Here is a 25,503-nt window from a genome sequence, read left to right as displayed (position 1 = left end):
GGGGCGCTGCTATACGCACTATACATCTAGGAATTACTAGTAAGGCTTATAGGGTCCTCGAGGCAGTATTCGCTTAATAAGGATTTAATAACGATAATAGTGATATAATATAATAGAAAAATTAATAAATCGAATCGAGTATTAGGACTAAGAGCTAATAATCTCCTCTTAATATTAGATAGATCGATATTATATCTTTTAGAAAGTCTTAGTAACCCGATTTATAGATATTAATTAGCCGCTAGATACGCTAATAGGGTTAGACGCGCGTATAGCTATAGTTAACTTATAAATATAAGAGGATTACTATTAATCATATCTTATTATATATTATATAATATTAGACCTATTATCGCACCTTAATAGTAGCTTACTTATTATAGGCGCTACGGAGCTCTAATATTCTTTATTATATCCTTAGTCGCTTTCAGATCCTCCCGGCGTATCTAGTCCTTCCGGCGTAGCTATTGCGTTTTAGAGCTACTTAATAAGTATACTTACTACTTAGTAAGCAAATTTCGTTAATACTTTCTTATGATCCACGAAACCGACCGAGATATATTTTATATAGTCTCCTATATGCGCTAAGGAGTCAATATAATTATCATTAGTATATTTTTTTTCTATCGACTTTGGTCGATTTAATTTAAGATATATAGTATTATAGTATTATATATAAGATGTTTTAAGTAGAGAGGCTCATATATCTCCTAGCCGCTTATTCTCCGTAGCGTATCCGCTCGAAATTAGGGTAGCTCTAGTATATCTATTTCTATCGCCTACTTCCTAATATGGCTACGGGTCTATCTATCTACTCTGCTATCTGCGACGATGCTAGCGCGTTTCTCTTAGCTAGGTTAAATCGACCGGGGCTACGCTAGCTAGTCGAGAGGCTTTTCTTGCCCTCCCGCGACTAAATAACCTTAGTTCCCCCTACTAGCCTTCCCGGTAGTCGCAGAGAACGACTAATCTCTGCTATAGGACGCGGCTATTATGGTAGTGAATAGCCCATAGCTCCTTGCCCCTATGTGCCCCTTTTATAATAATTCCTCGATGATTATAAGGACCCTAGAGAAGGTAATATAGCCATATAGCTTAACTGCCGCATTAATGATAAGTCTACTAGCCTAGCTGCCTCCCTGGTTTAATAATTACGCCCCTAAGACCCGCTTATCTTATTTATTGGGATAAACCCTTGCGATAGCTATTACTACTAATTATCGGAGGAGACTATGGTTATTATTCCCGATAAGAGCCTCTTATACTCTTAGTGCGCTATTTAAATCATTCGCAACTCTTCGCCCGACTAAGGGACTTTATTATTAGACTTATTATTTTCCACTGCTTTGCGATACCGGTCCGTAGCCTATGTAAGAATAGCTTGATCGATATATATGCTAAGTTCCGTGGAGGCGTATATACCACGGAGTGCCGGGTTCTCCTCTACCTCGGGTATATTTATAAGCTGACTGTAGATGGCGCGCGTAATGGCCGATGCTAGTCTACGACGCGTCTCGCCGTTAGGGTAGTAAGCCTTATCTCCGCCGCGAAGCTCGCCGATGCGATCTAATACCGAATCCTACTATACTAGGCGGAATGCCGATCTAATAGTATCCTAAATAACCCGGAAAAGGCCTACCCATAGATTATTAGTAGCGAAGCGTTCTGCATAGCTATTATCGTATTCTTCTAGTATTAGGGCAAGATAGTGTTTCGTCGAAGGATCTTTGAACCTAGCTATATAGCGCCGAATGTATTCTAGGACCTGCTTTTCTAGAGATCGGGAGCGTAGTTCTAACTAAGCTGCGATATTATCGCCTTCCTCTCGTAGCTAAGCCCACTAATCGGCCCCGCATGCGGTCGCTATTAGCCTCTCAATGGCAGGCATTAGATCTTATCGCCTTAGCGGCTTATTATTATTATAACGATTCATGATATCGGTGGGTTAGGCATTAACCCAGCGCACGACATAGTCTATGACCCGTATTATGATCTCGCCTTCGTCCTTCTTTATCCTCAGGAGCGACTATATATCGGGAAAGGGAAGAGCAGGATAATATTAAAGGATATAGCGGAAAAGGTCGTAATAGCTTTTCTTATTAAGCGAGCCGAAGAAGCCGGCCTAGCGAGAGGTTAGGGCAGCTAAATTATCGCTGTCGCTACTATCTCTTAGGTAGAAAAGCTAGCGAATGTCTGTGGCGGTATATATGTTATTTCTGAGACCGGTGACTAACTTAGCCTAGTCTAAGACTTGAATAGATTCGGCGGCAGGGGTTAGTAAGGTCTTGAGGGTTTCGAGCACCTAATAGAATATATCGAACTAATACTGCTCGTATAGAACGATAGGGTCGCTCGCGTTAGCCTCATAAAGCTCGACCTAATAAGGTCTACTATAATGATGATGATAATGAATTAATTGCACCTCTATAAGTATAAAGAGTTACTTATATTATCGATTCTATAACTAGCCATATGATCCCATATGGAGATATTAAAGGTTGCCCTCCCTATCTAAGTTCTATACTAGCGGGTAATTATAGGCCTCTATCGCTTATTCCTCTATAGAGTGATAAGTCGGCTAATAGGAAAGCGGGTTTCACTACGTAGATAGAGAATATCTAGTATTCTTTTCTTAAGAGCTTATTTATTTTTATTTTTCTAAGGGGAGAAAAGGGTAAGATCTCGGTCGGAGGCGGAGGCGAGCTATAACTAGATCTAGCTATAACTATCGGGCAAGGTAAGGTCGCGACGATTAACGCGGAGCTTAATATCTAACTCGACCGGGAGAATATCTAGGGTTAGGCTAGTCAGCGTCTAATAATAATAGCGATAGTAAAGACGCACCCTTATTATAAAACTCGCAGATCTACTATAGATCGTCTAAACCTAAACTAGTTTACTTTATATAGTCCCGCAATGCTTTAATGCGATATTAGCTAGCTATAAGTTCGGGCTTCTCATTATTAATATCGGCCTAGTGCTTAAATAATAGTACGGGATATTTAGTTAGATTATGATGATGATGGGGGTGATGATTTATTCTAGTAATAGTACTGATGATACTATCGACGGCGGCGGCACTATAGGTGACCTAGATGTAGTTCTCCTTAGCTCGACGGGCGAGATTGCCTTAGCGAAAGGACCAATAAAGGTGGGCGATATGATTGCGGTCGAGGGGTCTATTATTACCGCGAGACCATGAAGAGGTAAGGAGGTTAATAGGAAACTAGGCAGTGGCAAGGCGGTATGGTTTTGCCTACCTTCTCACTGAGTCGACTTCTATAAATAATGGCGGAGAAGGCTTCGGTGGTTTAGCAGAGTCGGAGGATAGTTATTATTAGTGGCTAGCGGGTGAGCTAAGCGGGGGGTTAGATGCGGGTATAGTAATAGGGAAATGATTAGTAGTAATATCAAACGGGGCGAAGCTAAAGTCTAAAGTTATTAGAGAGGCCGGAGAGCCAGAATTAATTTCTCTCTAATCCTCTATTACTTATTCTATATTAACTTAATAAAAAGGGATAGGCGAAGTTAGATCGTTCTATAGAGGGCATAAGATACCTTAGTCTAAATACTAATTTTCTAAAATAATCTAGTTCGATAAAGGACTATTATCCTGGGGCTAGGCAGTCTACGGTATTATTAATAAGTATTAGCGAGCATAATAGGCTTGAATGCGAAGTCGCGTGAGTTTATGTTCCGATAAGGCTGGGTTTTACCTCTTTATCCGTGTCTAAAGGACCCGAGATTGCGGCAGCTATAGCCTCGAATGATCCTTATATTAATAGCTCTACCGCGCTTATTAAATCAGCGTCGGGATAAAATATATTGCTTATTTATCTTATATCTATTAGAGAATGCATTACTAGAGCGGCCGAAAACATAGCTATGGGAGGAACTTATAGAGAAGTATTATAACTAATAGAGGAATCTCGAAAAGTAGAGGTTTCCGGCGGGAGGTATTAAATCCTGGCTAACGAGGTGGCAGGATGGCCCCGACGGGAATGCTTATATAGATAATCTAACAGGATGTGGGACTATAAGTCTAATAATAGGGAGAACTTAAATTTATAAGCCCTACTAACTATTAGTAATATCGGCCTCTCCGTAATAGACCTAGCTCACTAGCCGGATAGTTTTATAGCTATTAGCTTCTAGGAGTTACTAGGCCCGGCTCTGCTGATATAACTATTGGCGCTGTTTTCTATTATGGTTTTATTCTCGCTATTTCTTAGATTTAGATAAAACGGATAGAGGCGCTATAATCCCTTAGCGAGTTCGATCTTTAGATAGGGTAGAATAAAATCGCATACTCATAGATTTGCGGGTTTATTAGACCCTCTGTTTCTGAGGGTGTTTTAGTATTATTTATATTCTTATTTGATGCGTCCCGACGGCTATATTCTTTAAGACCTAGTAAAGGGGCGAGCTTAATTTCGAGTCTCAATATATGATTAGATGGGCTAATAGGGCTACGAAACGATGACTAGTTTTAGGGGGCGCCTGCTAAGAGTTTGCGTGCTAACGATAAAAAAGCAAACATAAGGTTAACTCGGCACTTACTTTCCCAGTGTGGCTAACAAACCGACCGACCTAGACCGGCCCCTTCGGTCTGTCGGTTTGGGTTGGTCAAGGCTCCCGGTCGGTCGGTCTTGGTCTGTCTAGGTGCGCTGCCAGTCGGTCTAGGTCGGTCTAATAGTCCCATACCGAGGTTCAACCGGTGCAATTGAAATGATTCCCTAAATGGTTACTAGATACAATGAAACCCTTTCTGCTATTCTACGGAGGCACTACTAACGAACTTAGACTACCAGCCCTCTCATTAGCCACTGTTTTTAAAGCTAATCGGCCTCGACTACCTCAGGTGCTAGCCGGTTGCGCTTATCCGTGATTATTTTCTTAGTCTAGCTAAACACCCTTTCGCATTCAGAACTTATGCCAGGAATCGAGAATAGATCTAGCGCCATTCGATATAAAACTAGATATTCTAATTGATATAGATTCCACCATTCAAGAGGGTCTACAATATCGAGATCATAGGCGTAAATTAGCCGTGTCTAAAATATATTAAGCTCGCTAACTGCCTTGACCTTCTTTCGCTGCGTATTCAAGGAGCGGATTAATCTTTTCCCAAATAAACTATAGTCATTAACGTTAGCTTTAATCTCATTAACTTCGCCTTCTAAAAGCCCTACTTAAGCTTAAGCTTTAACTTTAGCCTATCGGGCGTATTCGCCGAATAGGCTACCCACGGCGGACTACATATCATTATACTATTGCGGTCTATCTATCGCGGTTTTCTAGTGCCGCTCAAAGTAGTCATACCCATATGATAGGTAAAGGGCTAGCGCTGCTCAGTAGATAGGTATACGGTCCGATTTAATGTAATAGTCTTTAAGCTTCGCCTATCCGTAGTCGATTCCCGACTTAAAATAGGAGGGCTCCTCGAATTAAGTTTCCTCCGCGGCCTGCTTGAATTTGACAAACAGGTAGTCTATTGTCTTAAGGGTCTCCCACACTACACTATGCCCGCCCTCTATGCCCGGTTTACTGGCGTTGCCCTCTATAGTCTTCGTAAGGATATAAAATAGCTTTAGGAAGTCGTAGAAGCGCTCTAGTTTAGCCTAGTCCGCAGCGTTAAGGAAATCCTTCGTTAAGTCACGGTGGACCAGATCATTTTTCGGTTTTTGCCAACGGGATTAATAGAGCTTAATAGCGCTGCGCAGCTCGAGTGCTAGGATAAGTCAATCTAGAGTCAGCAAATATCTAACACAGGTGACAAGGGCAGAATATCATATAACATTTGATCATACTATAAATTAAATTCTAGCGTATCTTGCCATCAACAACGATCTCTAATATAAATATGGCATTATCCCCTGCGAGCTCGGTCTAGAAACGCCGAAGCGCCTATCGTCTCTGGTCTATCCGGCGGATATAGGTGGCGAGGTTGTGGAGTCTACCGATGGCCCCTTTCTTAGCCTAAATGTCAAAACTAAATTTATCCGTAGCCCCACGAAGCTCCGTCTCGAATTTACTAACGTTTGAGCCGAAGATAACGGCCCGGACAACTAGGTTGATAATATGGCCGATGCAACGTAAGCGGCGTCGGCCAACGTCCATTAGGAACCATCTCGCGAGCGCCTCCAGGTAGGTATCGTTGCTCTTAGCGTTATTAAGCATAAAGTAGCCAAGCTTAGAGCCCATTTCGTATTAGTCGATTACCCCCTTCACATAAGGGGCAATATTCTCACCGGAGTGTGGACCGACTAGGCGCGGTAGCCTAAGAAGGATATCACGCTTTTCGCCGTTATTATTAACGAAGTAGCCGATGATTCCGACGTAGTTGCACCCGTTAGAAATAGTCTATAGGTCGAAGCTTAGGTAAACTAAGCTCGTCGCGTTCTTAACGAGATTAGCAATAATTTGCCGTCGGGATTCAAAGGTTTGGCGGATCCATAAACAAACTATGGTGTAATGTTCCGGAAGTAGCTGACTTGCAAGCTCCCCACCATTCGCTATCAGCCACCGAAGGCGCTCGCTAGATGCCTATCGGAAGGTAACATCTTCGACTATAATCCAGTCCACGAAGCGAGCTTTCCATATTCCTTCGTCAAAATATAAAGCAAGCTACAAGCCGAGGCTGGCCTGCCGCGATAAAAGACGGGATAATAAGGAGCCAGACGTCGCCGCTAACGTAAACGGAGTCGCCAAGCTAGGATCACTCTCCCTTGCCTCCGTGATTTAGTGCTGACGGAACAGGTGCCTCGCGGCATGAGACGTCCCCGATAAGACGTATAGAGCTATCGAATAGCTCTTCTTCACATGACAGATCCTGCAAAGCCAGTAATGTACCCCGTGATGCTCCAAATTGGCGCTATGTCGGTATATCCACGACTCTTTGATCTTGGTGCCGATGACCTGCCTGTGACGGGGCCTCTTTTTGGCGCCTATAAGTCGTTTGCCACCGTGCTAGATATTCTCCCAATCGATTTTAAATTCGCATGGTAATGCATCTGTCTCGTCAGTTGTAGCCTCGCGTGAGGCGGGCGTGCCTTTAAAACCGTCATTAGCCGGGATGGGAGGTGGGCGAGATGGAAGAGACTGCGGTATTAACGATATATGGCTCGCAGTTCTACTAGAAGATATGATAATGCAGCACGAATTGACAATGGCTCAGACAGATCGGCACGATACGAAAATTCACTGAGGCAAACGCGTCGTGTCACGCAGACGCGTCGTGTCATGCAACTTAAAGTGAAGGTAAGCTGGAGCTGACTAATGGCAGCCCTAGAAACCACCCCAACCCAGACCAACCTAGACCACCCAATCCGACCGGCAGCTCTGGTCTGTCGGTCTGATGAGATTTGCCGGTCGGTCGGTCTGCGGTTTGAAGATGGTCTGTCAGACGGTCTGTCAGACGGTCGGTCTGTTAGCCACACTGTACTTTCCTTTAGGGCTACCATATATAGTAATCTAGGGTAAGAGCATATTACGCAAAACGAAAACTTGCCTGTTTTAGGACGTCGCTATGGAGCCGACTAGGATACCGTCCGGTCCAAACCAGGATACCGTCTAGTCTAAGCCTTATTCTTATTAGTCGAAGTATGACGATAGCTTAATAGGGTTATAACGATATTTTATGAACAGTCTTTCTGAGTTTAGATAATGCTTTCGGCTTGAAATAGATAGATACGAATGCCTTCTATTGCCTATTTTATAGTTATAAGTAAGAAAAAATAATCTTCGCAATTATAATAGAATCTTATTACTCCTAGTTATATTTAGTCTAGCTAGCTGTTTTAGGACATCACTATAGAGCTAGCAGGGTTACTATCCGCTCTAAGCCTTACTCTTATTAGTTTAAGTCATAGATAAACGACCAGGGTATAATAATAATTAATAGGGCTACTTTCGTCTTAATAACGGGATAGATACCTTCTATTTGCGAGTTTCTTTATTAAGAGTAAGGGGAAAATAGTCTTAATATCGATTAATTAATTATGCTTTTCTCTATCTTTTTACTTAGTTATTTCTATATGTATTAGTATATTTAAATTTTAATAAAATAAAATATCCCTGTCGACTGCCTACGTGAATTCTACCGTCCCCGCGGACTTAAGCCTAGCGGGAGCCCGATTCGCATATCTAAATATATACTTCGCATATACTATGTTATATATATCGCGATAATCTTTAGGCAATGTTTAACCTATATATTATCTTAGGTATTAAATATAAGGCTAATAAATATAGGTGGATTATTTATTAATAATAATAACTCTATTCGCAACTCGAGGAGCTCCTTATCTAAACGGAGATCTAGCTTAAAATTCTATGGGTTTTCCTAATATTTATACGCTAGATTATAGACTACCTAGCCAAGTTTATAGAGGATGCGATTATTAATTCCTCTATATTCTAAAAGATTCGTTAACGTAGAGTCATCGGATCGGTCTTATATATAACCTTACCTATTTTTTTTATTATTTCGGGGATCCTAAGAACTATACTATTATCTCGATCCTAAGGGAAGCACTGCGGGTAAAGGAACCAAAGCATTCGAGTTATAAGTATCACAGCTAAAAGCTATCTATTCCTCTGAGGGCCAGGCTCAAAGTTGTTCTTGTTTTGCGGTAATATAGGTATGTCTATAGACGACGTAAATGTTAGTACTATTATTAGTAAGAGATCACATAAAGGATCCTCGAGAGCCTGCTCGAGGTAGTCGCGAGTATATTCGTAATGCGCTAAGATTTTCTGATTACCGGAAGCATATAGTTATCGCGTAAAGTCGAGTCCTTCTTTGATAATTCGCGGGATTTCGGTAAAGGGAATAGAATATCTAAAGTCGATTAAGGAAGTCCATAGCCTCGTTTTAGTAGCATTAGTCTTAGTCTTAGTCCCGGCCTTAGTCTCAGCCTCGGCCGCATTTTCTGGCAGTAAACTAACGGGAAAGCCTAATATATAGACATTTCCGCTAAGTAATTAACGATCCTCCCTACAAAGCTCTATATTATCCTCCTATTTCCTCTACTAATATAACCCGGAGATAAATAGATAAATAGCATTAAGTTAGCCTAGGCTTTTCGGCAACCTAGTGAATAAGCTATGTATATTATAGTATAGAATTATCCAAAAATGAGGCAATATGTATCTTCCTAGAGATCCTTTCTAGCTTTCCGCGTTAGCGGCGCTAAGGTATATCTCGATAGACGCATAAAACCTTCGAGCTAGCTATCGATAATAGCAGTGATCCTAGAGTATGCGGGCGATCCTATCGTCCTAGTCGAAAAGCCCCTATACCCTATTATAGTAGGCTCTTCCTAATTTATATAGTCCTTTCCGTATATAAGACAAATAAGGTAGCTCGCTAGCTAAGGTATAGATGATTTCATAGCTTAGTCCTCGGTAACCTTCCTAGGCCGATTTATGCTCGCTCTTAAAGCCTAAGTCGAGAGTAATATTAGTGCCATAGGTTTATTAAATAACTTAGAGCGCAAATTGCTAATAAATTATCTTCCGCATACGGTCTAAGATATCGGGATAAGCACTCAGCTCGCTAGTCCGCAGGTGATCCTCTAATTCTCCGGCTTTATAATACTCCCGGCTTATAGATTCCACGTCTTTCTAATTACGAAATACTCCCTAGAGTCTATTAAAAGTAAATATAGTTAATGCCACGAGGTCGTTATAGAGATAAAGATCAGACTAATTGAAAAGATTAAGAGGTAACTAAGCGAGGCCTATCTAACGCATACTGCTCTCGAAATCTAGACCATGGAGAGGCTTTCCCTATCGGTTCTTATATATGCCTTTGAATATCTATAAGCGCTTTGCAATATAATAATAATTAACGCTAGCTTTTAAAGAACGAAGAAGGATAATAACTATAATTATATTTCTTTAATAATCTTCCTAATTAGCATCGCGCCGGCTTCTTCGAGCCCGGATAAATTCGATAGTAGAGAGCTAGCGATTAAACTCCCATCGCATAAATTCATTCATATAAGCAGTTAGCAACACCTAGAATAGGCGATATAGACCGCGAGGGTATAATATAGAAGGATCTATAGCTATAAATAGTTCCTAAGAGATTCGATATTTTTCTCGAATGCCGAAGCTCGTCTCTATAGAATTATCTAATATGAATCCTATTCGAGACTTTATAGCTTAAAATACTTTACGAAGCTATTTAAGTTTCGGTATAGATTAGAGCGAGGTCGCTAGCCCGGCGTTGTGATACTACCGAGCAGCCACGATCCAAGCGTCGAGTAATAAAGATAGATATATCAGCCCTTCTAGGTTCGGTTCACCGAATAGCCTATAGTCCCGCTTCGAGGCTATCGAAAAGAGATCCTTATTCATATTATAACGTTGAGCATAAGTAATACCTCCCTTGCGCAGGGGGTATAATCGGCGAGCCTCTACCCTAGCGCTACCTGCTTAGCCGATAAGATTCTAGTTAAAATATTCCGATAATATTAGTGGTTTATCAGCGCTATACCTCATCGAATAGACCCAGGACGCTAAATATCGGCTTTTATACAAAAATATATACTTTTCTAAAGCTATAATATCTTTGAGGCTAATATCTACCTATATATTAGATAAATCGGCTCTTAATTAATCTAATACTTAATAAAGATAAGTTATAATCTTAGTATAGTATTCTTAAAATATTAGATATTTTGCTTTTAGCTTAATATTCTTTGCGCTAAGTATAATAAATATTCCGCGGAATATAGCGAGTTTAGGTTACTTAGTATTCTAAGTTATATAGTACTAAATCGCCTATAGGTATTCTTAAGGAAGGTAATAATATATATCTATTCTATTAGGAACTATCCCCTCGTAGGTTTCCCGTTAGTAACTATAGGCTTTGCTCTTTATATTATTAAAGGAATAGGGATAATATTAGATTATATTAGGTAGATAATAGCGATAAATCGCGGGTAAAATAAATTAATTAATTTATATTTGCTATTTATCTTTAATAAGATAAGTAATTATTTAATAAATATAGGAGATTCTAGGGAAGAAAATATATATACTAAATTAAGGAGATTAGCGTCTATTGCCTAGTCGAAGGTAAGGGATAAGATATAAAGCTATTTCTTAGTGGAAGATATAAATATTACTTTTAAAATTCCTTAAAGTTAGCGGATAATATAAGATATAAAGCCTATAATTAATTAATAAATATAAAGCCTAGGAGATAATATTATTTATATCCTAAGTATATTAAATATTAGGAGCGATATTTTAGGACCTCTAGATATCTAAGTTTAGGCGGCTATCCCTATTACTTAGTATCGAGGATTAATCTAGCTAAACTTGTTCGTTTTCGTTTATTTAAGCCTAAGGTGATATAGTATTAATTGCATCTAGTACCGCAAGGTTCCGCTAGTAGTTAGCCATATCCTTTAGACCGAGCCTAGGTAATGCATCCCTGCTGACATTTACTTCTTCTTTTTTTTCTTAGCAATTGCATAAATGCCCCTAGTTCCTTTCTAATAATCTATTTACTAAGTAGAGATCTAACTTAGAAGGAATATTAGTATTATTAATATCTATTTTACTTTTAGTATCTAAGATATCTAACTTAGAGCTAGAGTCTATTTTAAAAGCGTCTTTTAATTAAGACTCGACGTCGGATAATAGTCTATCGCTAATACCTTCTTCTTAATAGGTTATATTCTTATCTTCTTGTATTCTACTTGCTTCGTTTTTAATTGCTTTGTGCGTACTAGGGTTAAAAGGGGCACTTATTCTCTTAGGTAAGAAGCTCGATGTATATTCTCTTTCTGAGGAATCCGATATAGTAGTATTATGTAACTATAAATCTGAAGTTTCGCAGATATTATTATCTCTCGTAGAGTAATTCTGGTTACTATATAGTCCTATCCCGTATGATCTTAGTATCATATCTCTTAATGGGCTAGGCGAATTTGAGCCTGTCTTAATTGTTCTGTATGGCTTTGGCGTATTATGTAGATTCTGTAGATATGGCTATACTAACATAGACTCTTCTGTTGGTTATGGATGCGATCTATTTCTGGCTATAATGATGTTACTTGTAATATGGTTTAAAGCTAGTGGAGGTGGCGTCTTAGTTCGATCTAACTGGCTAGCGGCGTTTATGAGGATATCGAGGCAGCTTATTGACTCTGTATGATATTATAGCGAGGATGGAGGCTATAAAGCTTCTATCAGTTAGGGGATATAGACTTAAAATTAGATATCTCTATATACCGAGGAGCTCTAAAGCTATTATTAAGTGCATTTAGTAATAATATCTTGCCTTGCTTTCTCCTCTAGTGTATTATATTTTCGAGGCCGCCTATGCTTCTTAGGTGCTTCGGGCATAGTAATCGAGATATAATGCTATAATAATTAACTTAGACTATCTTAAAGTTCTTATAGCTTAATGAGATAAGCTTGCCCTTAAGGTTAACCGCGAAATCCTAATTAGGCTAGTGCGTGACCGCGAAAATTAAATAAAGTTAATATATGACCGCTAAATTCTGGTTGGCTAGAGGTTTTAAGCGCTAGGTCTAAAATAGGCTAGCGCATTGACCGTGAAACTCGAAAGGATAATTTTAACTAACCCGATGGCTTTGCATATAAGGCATATCACGGGGTGTAGAATAGTACAACTGTGAAACTGTCTGTCTAAAGTATAATAGGAAAAGAACAGGGGATCGCTCTTTTATCCTACTTAGATTTTACATATTTAGACTTGGTTGTGTAAACCTCCGCTACTCCCCTTCCACCACAGTTACCTCCAAGCTCACCAGTGCATGGCACATTGCACCGATCGTCACTAACCTTCTTAGCTCCTGGAACCATTGTCATACCACAAGTGCAGAGATTGCCTTCCCAGACAGCAAAGAAATCAGCCTCCTTATCGATAGTGCATAGACTTCCACACGCATTCACACCCATTTCATCCGGCGACTCGATAGTGTCACCCCCTGTCGTGCCCTGGATCGCTGGCGTATTACCATCGTGGACGTAGCAACCGAGGCTCTCGTGCTCGACACGCAATAGCTCTTCTATGCCAAAGATTTCAAGAGCATCTTTGCCACCACAAATATTGGTCGTGTTGCCGTTGCAGTGTATGTTGTAGTTGGAATCGTCTATGCGCTGACTATCCATGCGTAGGCGAGAGTCGCATAGACACGAGTCGCCGTTCTGCAGTCTAAAAACGTATAGCGACTGCGACAGATAGTATGATTGGCAGGCTATGATGGACATGGGTTCCACGTGAAGCGCTTTGTTAAGCGTTAAAATAGTGAGATTGGTATTGTCTGCGTCATGGGCATAGCATCCGAAGCGCTAGTGCGGAGGAATGTCCCATTGATTTGAGAAAGCCTTAGTGGTTGGTCTGACATAGTAGGTCTTTCCTGGAATAAGATCTGTGGTGCACTTGTCTTGCGAAACTGATGGATTGGCAGCGGTGAAGAGACGAAGGCTGATATGGTGCTGGACTAGAACTATAGCATAGTTATCTCCCTCTTGAACTATATACCAACGTCTATATTCTTTAGTCGTCTTTTCCGCTAGAGTGGCACCCTTGGGAGGTGGAATGGCCTTGTTAGTATACTCGGAGTATGCTGGGTCTGAACTCGTATTGTTGACGTCATATTCGAACTCGCCACTAGGCGTAGTTATGCAAATGACGCTACCGAGGGTCTCTTGGGCGGACCTGATGTTTCCGCAAAGCTTATGTATCCAGGGGTTGAGAAAGCGGATGTCGGCTGGCTTAAGGTCTATAGCCGCGGAGACAGACATATAGCTGTCGTCTGGCCGGAGTTTATATGTCTTATATTGGAGCGGTAGATAGATAGATAGGCCTTGGACTATGTCGTTGCAATCGAGGATATTAGGGTTGCCGATAAAGATAGCTACTGAAGAGATGCTGTATTTGATGGCCAATGAGTCGCAAGTATCGCCGGATTGGATGGTATGCTTGACTTCGGAAAGATAGAAGGCGGGCTTAGCCGACTTAGAAGGGAAAGGAGAGTCTTTGGCAGTGGTTGCCTGACCCGATAGAGAGCATCGTGAGACGGCTGCCTTGAGGGCCTCTTGGTAGAAAGACTCCCTCTTATAGTATGAGTAAGGACTAGCCTATATTATCTTTAGCCGGCCGACGAAATAGCCAGAACAAAGTTCGCTATTCGGCATCTTTTTAAGAGTATCAGTGTCGCTAAAGTTGAGGATGATGTCTACCGCGCATTAGAAGAGAAACAGAGATATCCATTGTAAATGCCAAGATTGCTTACCGTTATAGTTCTTTCTAGTTTTCTTGTCGGTTTGACATGTCTCGTTGATACCTTGTGAGATAAAAGAACCCATGATACTAGCAGCAGCGCCATTTGCCCACTTAGAATCACCGCAGTAGGTATCGACAGCTGACCGCTAATCCAAAATGGCTTGCGCGTAGCCCGCGTCACAAACGGAGTCGATATCAACATCCACAGGGAGAATTCCATGATATGAAGCCCTTGTCCATCCGCTTGTGGCATCGTCACATCGCACAAGAGCCGTGAGAGCGTTTTGGCAGGCCTCAGAGAAGTCATCGATACCAATTGTATCCTCCGAATGGATCTTGTAGCCTGGAAAAGTTCGCTGGCCGGTAACATTCTTGGAACCTCCAAGCCAGGCAAGGATGGAAGAAGCAAAGCCGTTTCTGTTTGGCTTGCCCAACGTCGGAACTCCATTCAAAGGACTGACCATCTCTATACTGCCGAGTGTGACGAGATTCTGGACCCAGACATCGTAGCTCTGCTCTGCGTAAAAGATCTTGTCCTGGCAGTCATGTCGACCTGACTTGAGGCATGTCTGATCATAACGGGAGAAAAAGGAGTAAAGGCCAGCGCTGAGAACATGGACTGCTGACGAATCTATGATGCGCAATGCCCAAGCTACAGCGCAAGACTTGGAGTTCTTGGAGGTGCAGTCGTGGAACACGGGGTCGTCAGGGAAGGCTCCAGGCGTGAAAGGAGCTGGGGCTTCGGGAAAAGACTGAAAGTAGGGCGCCTCGGTCTGAATGAGACCCATAACGACATTCTGAGCGCCCGAGAGCTGGTACTGATACAGTACGCAGTGCTCTACAGAAGTACCCCAAAGCCATGTAGGACCCTTGCTTTCGACAAGCATGCCTCTTCCCACGTAGATGTCAACCTGGGTTTGGTCGGCTGTATCAAAATCGTGATCTGCTGTCCACATCCAGACGTTTTCGAAATAACCAGAGGAATCAGGGGTCATGTGAAGCATAAGAGATGCGGCGACACAGTTCTTGTTCACTTTGCCAGATAGCTTCGGGCAGTCTTTGACAGTAAGATCAGTACCCGCTGCGCCACCAACTCTGAAATGGGTATCTGTGAAGAGAGGTCAGCTGGCTTGATCAAAATTACCACTGCGAGAATGGACTTGGGTACCCCATAGGCCAACAGAGCCTTGACCAGATTCATGCACATTCCATTCCATCATGATGGCACCGGCTGTAGCTCCCTTGACGGTCATCATCATGTTCTGAATCTCCACAACACCAACTTGGCCCGGAAGACCGACACGGACGGCGACACGAGGATGCAGAGCGTCGGAAAATTTGGACCCAGTCGCCATGATCTGAGGCCATGCTTGACCGATGACACGAGAACCAACCGGAATCTCAACCGTGTCTGTGATGATATACACACCAAAGGGGATATACACAACGGCAGACATGTTTGCAGCCGCAGAAAATAAATGTCTTAGAACTGCAGTGTCATCCGTTTTGCCATCACCCTTAGCACCGTAGCCCTTGGCATCGATGATCTGACTGAATCCCAAATCATCATATTTGGGACGACGCCTAGTGAAGAATTGACTGCGGTCACCGGTAACGAGAGAGGGGTCTCTCACGGGGCTGTCAAGTTTTGCACCGTTGTGGAAAGCCGTGGTACCATTGGCGCTGGTGACTCTCCCAAAACCCCAGGTATCAACGTTGATGGTTTTGGGACCACCGGGTAGAAGAACCTGCTTCTTGGAGGTATCTTCAACGATGGTGTCCACGTAATAGAAACCAGAGTTGCTCAGCAACAAAGCGGTCGAGTTGTCGGACATGATCGAGGTTGATACAGCGACCTTGACGTAGTGCATTCGAAGGTCGGTCATGTGGAGCGAGCCAATTCCTTGGCCAGTACTCATAGGCTTTGGAAGGTTAGTTAGTCTGTTTGACCTAGTTTATCGAAGGTGAGAACTTACACCTCCTGCGCCGCCCACGATGGTAAAACCAATCTTGCAGTTGTCAACTACAATGTTCTGCATGGTCCAGCCCCAATCCCAGTGGATCTGAATAGCTGTCTCAGCCTCTTCGAAGTAAAGACCACTGGCTGTGAACTGCTGGTTGCCCATGTATGCTCTATTCATGGAGTGCTTAGTCAAGATAATCAGAGACGCAGATTTGGCCAACTCACCCATATTTTCCTCCAACGAAGTAAAGGTCGGAAAGGAAACCACCACTTCCGTTCTCCATGTAGATTCCCTGTAGTCATTCCCAGTGGTGTCAGTAAATCTGCCGTGTGAGAAACCGGATCTCATGACTGAACATACCTGCTGGGTTGTTTTAGGATCATCTTTTGGTTTCGTCATATAGAAGTGAATATTTTCGAGGGAAGTGCCTTGAGCAACCTGCCAGTGAACTCCACAGACTTGTGCATCAGCAGGAGTTGGGCGAATGTCGATGATGAAGTTTCGGACACTACGCAGAAAGTTATTCGTGTTAAGATACCTTGAAACGTCAGGTTAGCTTGCGGTTCACTCATGCTCCATGTCGTTTACCATTGAGACGTCTCTCCTGTATAGACCTGTGTCACTGCTTAGATGGTGGTTCTTGATACATTGTCCTTGAGGACCTACATTGGAAGTAATCACACCGAGACCGACGAAGCTCGGAGCTGCAAGGATGGTAGGAAGATCAAGCGGCTATGTAGTAGCGATGTCAGATATGACTTGACAGACAGGATGGAGGAGAGTAACTTACATTGCCAATCATCTCGGTATTGTAATACTGAATGATGGAAGAGCTAACTTTGTATGTGCCTGGAGGGAAGTAGACGGTTGCTGGGTAGATGGTGCTCCCGGTACATTTGCCTCCACCACATCGACCACCGCTTGAGATGGCTTTGTTGATGGCATCCGTATCGTCAGCAATACCGTCACCTGTGAAACGCAGTTAGAAAATGTCTCCTCCCCTCGGTTCAGATCAGCCCAGAGGGGTTACTCGCCTTTGGCGCCAAAGTCTTTGACATCTCGCCAAACTTGGTATCCAGACGGGGCAAAGGGGCTAGAGCCTCTTTGAGAGATGGTGGCCATCCACCAATCCGTGCTAGCTCTCTTCCCAAGACTCTCGTCTTTGTCCGCAGCAGGCTCAGCGATATCAGATTCGTTGGCACTGTAGCGGAAGGCGGAAGGTGGCTCTTCGACGTGTTTGATCAAGCCTGAGTCATACTGAAGCATGGGAGGCATCATGTTGGTATCGTTGACCTTGATCATGAAGTCATCCTTCAAGTGTTGCACGTCAGCAGCGTAGCCGCCGTCGAGGTCCTTGGGGGATGGTTTCCAGTTCTCTGAAAGAAGACGTGCAGCCTTGATAAGTTCATCAGGAACAGAATAGCGAAGGTCTTTCGCCGTTCCATTTCCTGAATCTCTAGCCTTGAGTGAAGATGCAGTGACGTTTCGATAGTCCAGTGGTGGAGGTGGCTCCTGAGCCTTTGCAAGCTCTGTAGCGTTGAGCACTTCCAGACGGTTTGGACGAGGGTTGGCAATAATGGCACGGTTTGCATGAGCCATGGCAGCTTGGCCAGCAGCCAAGAGCTTCCGTGCCTCATCTAGGCTTGACCCATCGTGAGAAGAGCTGTTGGAAGCGCGTTTATGAGAATGATGAGGAGAATGCAAATGAGAGTGTTTAGAATGAGTGTGCTGATGACCCGTGGCAAAGACAGAGAGGGTCATGTAAAGCAGGAACAAAAGGAAGCGCAACCACATCTTGAGACGATGATGGCCACCAAAGAATGACTGTTTTCAGCGATGTCCAAGTCAAAGGAATGTTCTCAGAGAGTAGAGTAGGTAATATTATCGACTTGAGGGAAAACCAAGATCAAAGAAGGTAACTAACCCCAAAGTACCTTTACGGAACGACCGGAGTGTCGGAGGTTGGAAAACTCGAGCTAATTACTGCAAATTTCTCGTCACACGGAATCACATAACATCATGTCACCGAGCCGATTTACAAAAGGCCCAAGTGGATAATCTACCTTCCGGATTCTCGCTTCACATACGATTTTGATGGAGTATGGGCCTGGGCCCTCGGAATATGGCCCGTTGTGGATGTGCATAACTAATAAAAGTGGGTGAGTTGAACCCTTTGAACCCTTGAAGCGAGAGTCGAGTAACTAAATTAGGATGCCGAGACTGATTAAGTTCGAAGAACCAACACAGCTGTCCAGTAGCCCACATTCTAGAGTTAAACGATCGGGTCGTGATATCCGAGAGCGATACAATGTAAAATTAAGGGTCCATAAACGGCCCGGGCCTTGGCAGATAATACCCTCAATCGAGTTGGAATCTTAAGCGAGAGATGATGATCTGACAAATTAGACCATGTTGCCGAGCTATCGTAGGGTTGAAATTTCCGAAGACCGGACAACTCTGTCGAGATGATTTCCATGTGAACAAAGTACCTACCCTCTTTTGGTCCTGAAAGTCCTCCAAGACGTTTTCTCAACCTCCCATTCATTCCTTCTCTATTGTATTTCCACCAACACTCACTATTGTACGGTCAGACTGGCTGTCTTTTTTGTTTGATGAACATGTCGTTCGCTAACGGCCGTTTCCGGCCTTTCTTATTAGTTTTTCTTATCGTTCAACTTCTCTTTGTCGCTATATACGCAGCTAAATGCAGCAAGATAAAACTCTATGCAACTAGTTGTTGCAGTAGTGTAGGTTACTGCGGTACTACCACGGACCATTGCGGGAAAGGATGTCAGAGTACTTGCGATTTCAAGCTCGAATGCGATAAGAATAACCCGTATAAGGGCAATATATACTATTCTAAGTATGGTTACTATGGACTAGGCCTAGACTATAAGTTAGATTATTAGTATAACACAGTTAATATATTAACTTATAACAGTTTGCAGCAAGGATAACTGTGTTACTGGTTGCGAGGCAAAGGGAGAGTATAACCCTAGTGGCTTTAGGGTTAGCTTCGCCAACCATACTAAGTGCCCACTCAACGTCTATTATTCCAAGCATAAGTAAGCATTCGCATCCGCATAAGTCTATCTTACCAGACTAATAAGTACAGCTACTATGGGACGACCAAGGAATTCTGCGGCAAGAAGACTATGAATCGCCCGTCGTGCTCCTCTAAGGGTCCAATGAGACGAGTAGTGGGATATATCGAAGGATAGGCTTCTACTAGACCCTGCGACCGCTTTAAGCCCTTAGATATCCCAGATAGCATCTATACTTATATTAATTTTGCTTTTGTAAGTATTGACCCAAAGACCTTTAAAATCGTCCTAGCATCTAGCAACGACCTGGCTCTTTACCGCGAGTTAATACTTAAGAAGAGGATAGATCCTAACTTAAAGGTTTTCATCGCCATTAGAGGTTAGGCCTTCAATGACCCAAGACCTACCGTCATAACCTTCTCCGATATTGCTCGGTCCGAAGCCAACCAGAGGACCTTTATTAAGTCTCTTATCTCATTCATAGCCACTTACGGCTTTAATAGTGTCGATATTGACTAGGAGTATCTAGCTACTAATAATCGTGAAGGACGAGAAGAGGATTATGATAATCTTCCTAAATTCCTAAGTAATATTAAGAGCGCATTAAAGCAAAGCGGCGAGAGAAATGGACTCAATATCGCTATCCCCGCTTCGTATTGGTACCTTTAGCACTTTGATCTCGCCAAGATTTCTAAGTATATTAACTACTTTAATATTATAACATATGATTTCTACGGTACGTTTGAGATCTATGCTATATAAAAGGACTATCGCTGACTATCTCTTTATAGGTTCTTGGGATACTCCTAAGTCATGGCTCGGTAACTATCTTAACTCTTATACTAATTTGACTGAGATTAAGGACGCTTTTAATCTACTCTGGCGCAATAAGATCGATCCTAATCAAGTCAATATGGGACTCGCATTCTATGCGCGTACCTTCTCTATCTCTAACCCTAGCTACATATCTCCTAGCTATCTTTTTGATGCCGGCGGCCCTGCATAGTCCTACACCGACGCCGTTGGTGTTATGTCTAACCCTGAGATCATGCGCAAGTTGGGTGGCAAGATCGGTCAAGGCGAGCTGGATAAGACTGCTGCTATTAAGATTCTCTAGTTTGGCCGCACGTAGCTGACCTATGACGATGTCGATACCTAGAAGCTTAAGCTGGACTTTGCTCGCAGCTAGTGTCTTGGTAGCGCTATGGTCTGGGCTATTAGCCAGGATACTTCTGAGGGCAAGTTCTCAAAGCAATTGCAGCAGGCTATAGGCTATAAGTCTCGTGCTGTGATAACTTTCAATACTACTGTTGCCCTTGGTGGTGGTGTCTTTAAGGAAGTCACCGAGAGCGAGGCCAATGGTGACGTTAGCAGCTCTCAATGCCGATGGACCAACTGCGGACAAACATGCCCAAGTAAATGGTTAGAGGTCAAAAGGGAGGATCCCTACAGGAAAAGCAGCAAAGAGCTTATGCTGGATGCCACTGGCTGCGGTGGCAATGGCGTTCGAACATTTTGCTGCCCGCCAGGTAAACAGCCCTTCTGCCAATGGCTGTTCCACAACAATGGGAAGTGCTCGCCTGGTTGCCCAGACAGAAATGGGGAGGAGCCAATGTACGAGGTTGCGTCAACCTCGGCTGCGTGCAACAACGGTAAAGCCCAAGTGGCGTGCTGCAGGGGCAATACGCCAGCTCTGGATGTCTACCGCCAGTACAAGTGGTATGGCAAAGAGCACGACTGTGCCATCGATGTTGGATCCAAGCAATGTGGATGGAGTCCCACCTTCAACATGCCACTCACTTCGAGCTGGGATGGCAGTGGCGCCCAAGTCTGCAAGGACAGTAAGGGGAAGAGAGGAACGAGGCCTCTCTGCGGAGACGAGTCAGACCCAAGCAAGCCTCACTTCACGAACTGCGAGTGGGTTGACAAGTTCAACCTCGGCCTCACCGATATTGCCGATCGTTCCGAGTGCAACGGCAACTGTCCATCCGGCAAGGTCAAGGTGGCCTTGCAGGTGCAAGAGAACATGTGCCGCAAGGGCACTTTGGCCTACTGTTGCGACGTCCAAGCCTCATTTTCATCGGGCGATCTCGACGATATCGACCAGGATGACGTGGAAGCCTTGCTCAAAGCCTGGGTCAAGAAGCCTACATGCCCCAACATAGACGTTAGCGAGCTTTCCTCCCGCTCCACGGATACCAATCCCTCATCTGTGCGTGAGCAGTTGGCTTCCTTGGTCAGACGCGGTGCTCCTATGTCTAGCGCCGTAGCCGTCCAGCTCACGATGCAGCGTATCATGGAGCATCCACCAAATTCGCCCCTAACCAAGAAGGATCGAGAGATGTTTGACAGGGCTTTCAGCCCCAGGTGGCCGCACGTTGCTGCAGCTTACATGGCGGCCACGTGGAACCCTCTCAAAGACGTCATGTCTATGGCCCTGCCTACCGTGAATAGCATGTGCCATATGAACGAAGAAGAAAAGGCGGCAGAGGACGCAGGCACGGGGGTGGGCATTGACGAGCAGCTCATTTGCCTCTGGAAGGACCTTGAAGCTGTTGATCCTGGGCTTCTCCAAGATCCAGAGGACGTGGATAGTGACGTTGAGGGCCCCACCATTGAAGATCTTGAGGAGGCACTCGGAGAATGGAACTGGCCAGTGAGATGGGGTATCAAGCCAAGAGGAACTGGCGGAGCGCGCCCTGTCTCCGCGACCTGTCCCGACAAGAGCAAGGTCAAATTCAAAACAGAGGAGTACATCAATGGCGACAACGGAGATGCCTTGGCCAACGCCAATCAGGATTTCAGCCGGTACGGTATGAAGGACAGCGGTGACTGTTTTGATGACGCCGTCGATGGCAATGGCGATAAAGACGACGACGAATGGGTTTGTGAGTAACAAGAGCCGATCATCCGTTTCATACACTGACTGACTGTGAATAGCTGAGCATATTCTGGAACTTCAAGCATTTCGCAACTTTATTGAATACTCAATGGATGTCCAACACTCAATACGACGACGCACAACACCATCTGGTATTACGATCAAACCACTTTTCAATCCTAGTACGGATAATTTGGCAACTTGTTCCATGTGGAAAAAGGATTTTCTCGACGGCTTTAAAAAGTGGACAGACGCTGGCAACACTGAGACGCCAAAGAAACAACTGTACTCACTACTTGGCTCAAAGGGCCACTCATCTCACATGGTGAATTGCGGAGCCAAGCTCAACAGTATGAAAGCCAGAGTGAGTTCCATACCCAATCCAAAACTGAGGTCGTCTTGGCTAACCCATTTGTCACCAGTTTTGGAAGTTCAGCGACCCCATGTCAAAGACCAAATGGGAGGCCCACTGCTCTCAGGCCAAAAAAAGTCACTTAGAAAGAGCGTTTTCTGAATTCAAGTTGGTGAGTCAATTTTGTCTCTGTACAAGAAAAAAGCCGTACTAACACCTTGAACCAGATTGCCGGTGTCTGGAATTACCTCAACAACGAAGACATACAGGATAAGCTCGTTGCCACTCACAAAGACATTGCAAAATGGCTGGTCAAGTTCGAGGATCTCTACCTAAAGGAGCATCCTACAGCTAAGAGGATGCATCTCGGCGATATCCAGTGGCACGATTTCATGACAGAATATTTTCAGGCAATGCTTCGCTTCAGCACGGACTGGACGAACATGCGCCTCAAAAATCTTCGAAAGCTGTGGAGCGATCGTCTTTTGCAGTTGAATAGGCAATACCAGCAAGCCGCAAGTGGTTCGCGACTTGCGGCTCAGATTCAAACCCAAAGGTATGTGGTATTAAGCAATTTAGATGATATCCAGAAGTGGGAAAGGAAGTTGAAATCGCAAACTACGTTTGATGAAGAGCTTTTTCAGCTAGAGTAAAAACCAGCTTCAAGGGCAGCAGTATCCAGCTTGCGTGCAGTCTTTGAACGTCAACATAAGTAGTAGCTATAGATTAAGTGAGAAGTTTCTTAGTTGGTCTGATTATCGTACGTTTCTAGACGAGTTGCCTTGCCTTTGTGTTGGAAGAGTGGAGTGATGTGATGGGTTGTTAGTTATACCGAGGATTGACCCGAGTCAAAGCGGGTTTCTTTCACATGAAGCATTGTTGGGCTGACTAATAAAAACCCTACCAATGTTATATAAACCCTCTGCCCCTCACAGTTCGTGCTCGGTTCCTCACAACTCGCGCACTCACCAACACGACACGACTTGCGTTTTTACCACGAGAATGGATCCAAACCTAGAGCTCTACAGGAGCATATTGCATCTTGATATAACAGAGCGCAGACAACGCATGCAGCATCTTCCAACATCAGAATGCGTCAGAGTCAGGAAGATTGTTGAGAGGGAGCAGAGCGCCCAGAAGCTGCAAGAAAAGCTTGCAGGTCGGGACCTTGTTGAGATGGCTCTAAGTGATCCGTCCGAGTTCAAAGATAGCCCGCTCTTGCAAAACGCTCTTCTTGGCCGAGCTCTCACCTTTCCCGACGAGTGCACCATGGTGGCCCGCGTCGCGGGCAAGGGTTGGTTCACTGGCGAGGCTCTGCTCAGCTCTGTGGCATGCTACGATCAAAATCATGAGCCAGAAATACCCATCGATGCCTGGAAACTGGTCTATTGCGACTTATATTATATCGACGGGAGCAATGCGACACTGCAGGACATCTATGAAGAGCGTCTCCGAGAAGAGGAGCTCCAAACCCCTGCTGCGCAAGCCAGAGAGATCATCCGGCGCGACGTGATCAAGTTGGCTCGGAGAAATGCCAAATGGATGATTTCTGGTCTCGAACAACTTCCGGATAAGGAACGGGTACAGGAGAGTTGGCAATACAAAGAAATTTTACACACTATCTGGAAACGAGTCTCCCCCGCGCCACCAGCTTGGATCCAGCACATTCTCGATGCAAATGAAGAATGGGGTTTCGTCTATTACAGGTCCAGGGAGGTCCAAAGGAAATACGGACATGACTGGGCATCATGGTGGGCCAGGGTCTTGGACAGCCAGCTGCCCGATACTGAGAGGAACATCGGAGATGCAACTATCTTCAGTATCCATTGTCAAGGTAATCGATCTGACCTGATGTATCTCTCAACTGAGGATTGGCCTACTTTTCAGGCTAATAATAACTTGGCCGAAGACGATGACTTCCGAAAGTAAGTGATTAATTCGTTTAATGCACGAAGAATAGACATACTAACTACTTTATAGACAATTTAAAAAATACATACAAAACAAAGGCGATCTCTTACCGGCGGGAATCTCGCGAAGCACCTTCATTGTTATCCCTACCGAACTAATCCCCGACTCGCCTGAGTGGGATGAGGATGATGAGCTTGATCCTTATTGGGTTTGGGCATACGATGCAGACTGGGACAGTTCAGAAGAAGAGACAACATTTGAGGGAGAGACGTACCAGGGCCGTGTCAAGGTGGCTTACTACTCGCTTAAGTCATGGTTCTATGGCGCTCGCTGGGAGGGTGTGAGTCTCCGAGATATGTGGCTGAAGGCACAGCAACACCCAGACAGGTTGTGGATCTGCTACACAAAGCATATGGAAGAGCGGGATCATGAGCCGTATATTTAATCTCAAGCGAAGACTACTGCCTGCTAAAGCTAGAGGTGTTTAAAATATTAGAACTGGTAAAAAGGGGATTATTACTAGGTTAGATATCGACTATAAAAATGAAATAAGGGTGCTATTTTTAGGCGTATATCCTTGTGCACAATGACGCCTGCATAGCACCGCTCGAGGACTGAAGACTCCAGGCATAGGTTGCATCCGCTCAACTGCTGCCAGATGGCAGAGGCCCAGCATGCAGTGAAATGTAAGTGATACCATAACAAAAACGATCCCTGGCCAATGATCAGTGCCCAGGGATATTTCCACACTGCTAGTCTGCCTTGTGGGCTGGCTGATGTACACTTTTATGTAAGCGCCTGGCGGATGGCCCTAGTACTCAGTGGGAACGAGGCAACTATGTTGCGATATCATCGCCAATGGCACGTCCATATATAAACATGGGGGGCTGAGCTTACACAAACGCGTCATATCCTGGAGATAAATACCTCGCTGGTGCACCCCCGATGCCTGTTAACATCCTGGTCTTGTTATTAAATAGATTCTTCTATTACATCTTTTAGGCGTCCCTAACTTATCGGTTAATATGCAGCAATCTAGTTGCTTAAGCCTCCTCTATTAAGCAGGATATTTCCCT

At 44.0% G+C, this 25,503-nt stretch overlaps 4 protein-coding genes across 4 annotated transcripts; 3 read left to right on the top strand and 1 right to left on the bottom strand.

Annotated features, from left to right (window-relative positions):
* Nucleotides 1–6,846: 6,846 nt before the first annotated feature.
* Nucleotides 6,847–7,875, top strand: NECHADRAFT_88727 (uncharacterized protein; the record flags this gene model as incomplete). Its single annotated transcript, XM_003044090.1, has 7 exons — nucleotides 6,847–7,004; nucleotides 7,131–7,260; nucleotides 7,309–7,424; nucleotides 7,470–7,478; nucleotides 7,520–7,602; nucleotides 7,721–7,726; nucleotides 7,817–7,875. 7 exons carry the CDS (start codon nucleotides 6,847–6,849, stop codon nucleotides 7,873–7,875), a joined length of 561 nt encoding a protein of 186 aa, XP_003044136.1.
* A 5,463-nt stretch (nucleotides 7,876–13,338) lies between these two features.
* On the bottom strand, nucleotides 13,339–18,033 carry NECHADRAFT_106587 (uncharacterized protein; the record flags this gene model as incomplete). The annotated part of the gene is made up of 13 exons (XM_003044082.1): nucleotides 13,339–14,130; nucleotides 14,169–14,228; nucleotides 14,286–14,435; nucleotides 14,476–15,383; nucleotides 15,444–16,178; nucleotides 16,254–16,408; nucleotides 16,464–16,531; nucleotides 16,600–16,777; nucleotides 16,828–16,853; nucleotides 16,906–16,971; nucleotides 17,030–17,208; nucleotides 17,270–17,273; nucleotides 17,308–18,033. The coding sequence occupies 13 exons, from the start codon at nucleotides 18,031–18,033 to the stop codon at nucleotides 13,339–13,341; spliced, it is 4,047 nt and encodes a 1,348-aa protein (XP_003044128.1).
* Nucleotides 18,034–18,857: 824 nt separating this feature from the next.
* NECHADRAFT_106586 (uncharacterized protein) lies at nucleotides 18,858–20,289 on the top strand (the record flags this gene model as incomplete). The annotated part of the gene is made up of 10 exons (XM_003044089.1): nucleotides 18,858–18,876; nucleotides 18,940–19,075; nucleotides 19,248–19,304; nucleotides 19,355–19,439; nucleotides 19,491–19,643; nucleotides 19,768–19,804; nucleotides 19,837–19,869; nucleotides 19,905–19,942; nucleotides 19,980–20,019; nucleotides 20,075–20,289. The coding sequence occupies 10 exons, from the start codon at nucleotides 18,858–18,860 to the stop codon at nucleotides 20,287–20,289; spliced, it is 813 nt and encodes a 270-aa protein (XP_003044135.1).
* Nucleotides 20,290–20,487: 198 nt separating this feature from the next.
* Nucleotides 20,488–24,872, top strand: NECHADRAFT_88725 (uncharacterized protein; the record flags this gene model as incomplete). Its single annotated transcript, XM_003044088.1, has 6 exons — nucleotides 20,488–22,171; nucleotides 22,224–22,528; nucleotides 22,587–22,688; nucleotides 22,744–23,072; nucleotides 23,452–24,441; nucleotides 24,497–24,872. 6 exons carry the CDS (start codon nucleotides 20,488–20,490, stop codon nucleotides 24,870–24,872), a joined length of 3,786 nt encoding a protein of 1,261 aa, XP_003044134.1.
* Nucleotides 24,873–25,503: the final 631 nt, after the last annotated feature.

The sequence above is a fragment of the Fusarium vanettenii genome (assembly GCF_000151355.1).
Source record: "Fusarium vanettenii 77-13-4 chromosome 15 genomic scaffold NECHAsca_25_chr15_3_0, whole genome shotgun sequence".
NCBI lineage: Eukaryota > Fungi > Ascomycota > Sordariomycetes > Hypocreales > Nectriaceae > Fusarium > Fusarium vanettenii.
Note: the sequence above shows the minus strand (reverse complement) of the source record. Positions and strands in the feature narration are given on the sequence as shown.